Source organism: Ipomoea nil, unplaced genomic scaffold (assembly GCF_001879475.1).
Source record: "Ipomoea nil cultivar Tokyo-kokei standard unplaced genomic scaffold, Asagao_1.1 scaffold0114, whole genome shotgun sequence".
NCBI lineage: Eukaryota > Viridiplantae > Streptophyta > Magnoliopsida > Solanales > Convolvulaceae > Ipomoea > Ipomoea nil.
The window spans coordinates 1,152,964-1,157,924 of NW_017616542.1; the positions used below are offsets into that span (position 1 = coordinate 1,152,964).

The 4,961-nt window shown below is 38.9% G+C and overlaps 1 protein-coding gene across 1 annotated transcript; it reads right to left on the reverse strand.

The window, feature by feature from the left end:
* Positions 1–2,384: 2,384 nt before the first annotated feature.
* Positions 2,385–2,699, reverse strand: LOC109147342 (uncharacterized mitochondrial protein AtMg00810-like). The gene has a single exon (XM_019295023.1). It carries the CDS (start codon positions 2,697–2,699, stop codon positions 2,385–2,387), a length of 315 nt encoding a protein of 104 aa, XP_019150568.1.
* Between the last annotated feature and the right edge of the window lie 2,262 nt (positions 2,700–4,961).

Consider the following 4,961-nt stretch of genomic DNA (forward strand, 5'->3'; position numbering starts at 1 on the left):
TTTCCTACCTACTTTGTGTTGTGAACATAGATAGGTCCAAATATATGCATGATGGAAAATTAATATTTCAGTTTACCTGCTTGTGGTCATTTGTCGTTTAGGGTCATAAGTCGAGTTTTACTTCGAGTGTATTTTCAAATAATGATTGTGGAGTCAAGCACTTGTGCTCAGATGGCATGTAGTGACCTCTCCCATGTGGAAGGTCATGAAATCAAGCCTAAGTGGAGGCGTTGTTGACTCTCCTACAATGTAATAGAGTCGAGTTAGTAGCATTCAAGAAAATAATAATAATAATGGTTGTGGATTTTCTTGTAAATCAAATGAAAAATTAATAGGGAAAATTTATTATTATTTCACAACATGGTTTTTCTGGTAAATTATACAATGGACCAGGGTTTACCTTGCATTGTAGATCTTGGTCCAAAAATAACCTTCAAATTCTGTATCTATAGTAACACCAGGGGCGGAGGTATAGTGGGGGCAGCTGTCCCCCAACCCACCCCATATATAACCCGTGTGTGTGTGTCAATTTTAGTACAAGTATAAGAAAACAGATAAATGTTAAATAAAAAATGAGTTATATTAGTTGGTAGAGCATGCATGTCACCCTAAGAAACGTCAAGGGTTCAAATCCTTTCTTATTGCTTTAACATAGGTTTTCATGGCTTTCCACAATACTTTATTATTAGTGGTTTCAAAGCAGTTTTTTATGGCTTTAATTGTGAGATTCACTTATATTAATAATAATGAGATGTGTAATTTATAATATGTTTTCTATTTGAGTTATTTTATCAAATTAATTATATTTCACATTTTGTTATAAATATTTTTATAAAGTCTTAATGTGTTATATTTTTCGCCCATATCCAACAATATTTATGGTTAACTTTTAAGTTTTTTAATTTTTATTTCAAACTATCTCTTTTATTTTAATGTTTCGCCTTCATGAAAAAACAATTATAGATCCGCCCTTGGTTGACACATTTTGTACCTATAGTTGATAGTTTCTGTACTTGTAGCTATCATATTATATGTCAACAATTATCATGTCTGATTTTGTATCTAAGTTGGCACATTCTTTACCTACAGTTGATATTTTCTGTACCTGTAGCTATCATATTATGTGTCAGCAATTATCAAGTTATTTGTTTACATTTACAGAAACTGTTAATTGTAGATACAAAATGTATTAATTAAAAGTACATAATTTTTGTATTAGGATTCATAATGCAATATGAACCATGGTCCATGGTATAACAATTTGATTTTTCTTGTAAATCAAAAGAAAAATTAATGGGCCAAATTTATTATTATTTCACAACATGGTATTTCTGTGCATTAATTTTAATTTATTTTATAATTTGTACTAGGTTTGTGACTGATTTCACACCAATAGTATGCAAGCTAAGGATATTCTTATCCCCGCAAATATCTCTCATTTTTAAAATTGGACCCCACTTCCCTATAATCGAATTTGCAAATCATTTATTGTTCACACTATATCCCTGCAAATCCAATCAAGTGGACTTCAATTTCACTTCACTTTAAAAAATTAATATCTTTTTCTCAATAAACATTATTTTCTCTTCAACATTATTAATTTATATCAATATATAAATTACATTTAACTATTAAAAATAACAAAAAATAAAAATCCAAAAACATAATTTTTTATTTAAATTACTTTTAAATATTAAAAATAGCAGTATTGAAAATCTAAAAGCGTAATTTTTAAAAAATAATTTAAGAAATTATTCGTAGTATGTATATAACCGAATGCAAATTATACTATGATTTGAATTAATTGTAAAACTGATGAGGATATGAATGTTTAACGTAACATTAACCAAGGACTGAGGATAGTCATATAAGGATACAAAGAGAGAGTCCTAGTCTATCACAACTAATACAGTCCTAACACTCCCCCTCAAGCACAAGTTAGGCTAGCCAAAACATTGAGCTTGCCACGTAAAAAACTAAAACGCAAAGACGAAATAGGTTTAGTAAATATATCAGCTAACTGATCTTTAGTAGAAATAAAATGAACTTGCACCTCTTTCTTGGACACCTTGTAACGAACGAAGTGGTAGTCAATCTCAACATGCTTCGTTCGGGCGTGGAAAACCAAATTGGCACATAGATAAGTGGCACCCAAGTTGTCACGCCATATCTTGGGCGCTGTAGCAGGAGGTAAGCCAATCTCTTTCAGCAATGAAACAAGCCAAGTAACTTCTGCAGACACATCAACTAATGTCTTATATATACTCAGCCTCAGTGGATGAACGAGCCATAATTCGTTGCTTCCGACACACCCAGGAAATCAAATTATGACCCAAAAAGACGGCAAAACTACTCGTAGATTTTTGGTCATCCAGATTACCAGCCTAATCCGAATCAGAAAAAGCGTGAATGTTAACCAACACAGACTTACAGATACGAAGACCAAAGTGCAAAGTGCCGTGAACATACCGTAAAACACGCTTCAGTGTAGCCCAATCTGCCGTGGTAGGGGCCTGCATATGCTGACAGAGCCGATTAACTGCATAAGATAAGTCCGGACGAGTGACAGTAAGGTACTGAAGAGCACCTGCCAAACTCCGATAGGGGACTGAAGGATCATCCACAGGTTTAGCAAGTGAGACCGGAGTAGAAACAGGCTTACAATCAACCAAACTAGCCCGCTTTAGAATGTCCCTCATGTACCGCTGCTAGGACAGAAGCATCCCATCGGGTAGAGGAACTGTCTCAATCCCGGCCAAGGAAGAACGACGGCACCCCCATATCACGCACCTTGAACTCCAAGGCCAGCTGAACATATCTCGAGAATAAATGAACAAAGACCCCATGACCAGAATGTCGTCAACATAAACCAAAAAATAAAGCTGAACATTATCTCGAGAATAAATGAATAAAGACACATCGGTCTTAGAGGGAGAAAAAACAACCGAAACCAGAAAATTGTGCAGCCGCGTGAACCAGGCACTGGGAGCCTGCTTAAGACCATAAAGCGACCTTTGAAGCAAACACACATGACCAGGCAAAGCCCTGTCCTCATAGCCAGAAGGCTAGGGCATATAAACTGTCTCAGCTAGGTGACCATTCAAGAAAGCATTATGAATGTCCAAGTGGCGAATCGTCCACCCGCGAGATATAGCCAAAGACAATAAAAGACATACCATCGTTGGCTTAACCACCGGGCTAAAGGTTTCAAAGAAGTCATGCCCCGCTACTTGGTTAAAGCCCTTCGCCACCAGACGAGCCTTATGCCACTCAATCGACCCGTCCGCAATTCTCTTGGTCCGGAACACCCACTTGCAGCCCACAACATTCATTCCTGGAGTATGAGGGACCAACCGCCAAGTATTGTTCTACAGCAAGGCATTAAACTCCAAGTCCATAGCCTCACGCCACTCAGAATGACTCACAGCCTGAGAGTAACAAGTCGGCTCAAAATCACCAGTAGCAGCAATTAAAGCTACATGCTCTGTCGGACCCTGACTGCATGTAGCCGAATCATGGGAATGGGGCTACTGCGGTTTGGCGAGACGCTTGGCACGACCACCACGAGTCACTGGAAGCCATAGCCAGTGCAAGAGGAGCAGGCACCGTGTGCGCTCCTAGAGCCGTAGCCTAAACAAGAGGAACCGGCTGCTCACAGCTATCCCTTGGAGCAGGTTGTGCAAGTGGACTGCCCAGCACGTCTCTCACCACTGGAACAGTAGCAACAACCCACGGAACATCACTCGGCGAAGAAACCTGCGAAGCAACAGAGGAAGCCAAAGGAAAAACGATCTTATCGAACTGCACATGGAGGCAAATAAAAACCTTGTTACTGTTAGTGTCCAAGAAACGATAGCCACGAAAAGAATCTGGGTAGCCTAGAAAGACACATAGTGTGGACCGAAACTGTAACTTGTTATGATTGTAGGGCCGCAACAGGGGAAAACACAAACATCCAAAAACCCGCATAAAAGAATAGAAGGGGGAGAACGATGCAGACGAAAATGAAAGGACTCATTATTTAAGACATGAGTAGGCATTTTATTTATTAAATAAATGGCGATTTCGAAAGCATAGTCCCAAAAACAAGAGGGACCTGATGCTTGAGCCATCAAAGCCAACCCCGTTTCAACAACATGCCGATGCCTACGTTTTACCCGACCATTTTGTTCGTGGGTATACGCACATGACTGCTTGTGATGAATACCAAGAGATGCTAAGGTGGAACCAAGCTTTTTGTACTCTCCCCCTAGATCAAACTGAAAGGAATTAATTTTGCGAGAAAATGACTGTTCAGCAAGTGACTGAAACTTATGAAAAATACAATACAGATCAGTTTTAGCATGCATGGGATAGAACCAAACATAGCGCGTATAATCATCTACAAACATAACAAAGTATTTATAGCCATTCACAGAAATTAACGGCGCAGGGCCCCAAATATCCGAATATATTAATTCCAAAACATGCGTACTAGACTTTTCAACACGAGATAAAAGAAACTGTGACGATTTCCCTAATTGACAAGCTTAACAAATATTTGGTAGCTCACAAGAATGAAAAGAACTAACATACGAAGACCCTAAAACTTGACGCAAGACACGCGAATGAGGATGACCAAGCCGCATGTGCCAAACATATGACGACGCACGTGCAGCCACGAACGTAGCAGAGAAAGGACGCGAGGCAGGCCACGTGTACAAACCCCCAAAGCAGACCCTCTAAAAAGGACCTTCTTGGTCATAACGTCCTTCACAAAAAAACACAAGAGGGATGGAATTCAAAGAAAACATTATTATCCCGAGCAAATCGTTGAACAGATAACAATGAAGAGGAAAGACCAGGAAGATGCAACACATCACATAACCTAAAAGAGCTAGAATTAGTATCTATCGAAGCGGAAGCAACATTAACAATAGGCAAACCTGAACCACTGCCGACTCGAAGAGTACCTGGACCAT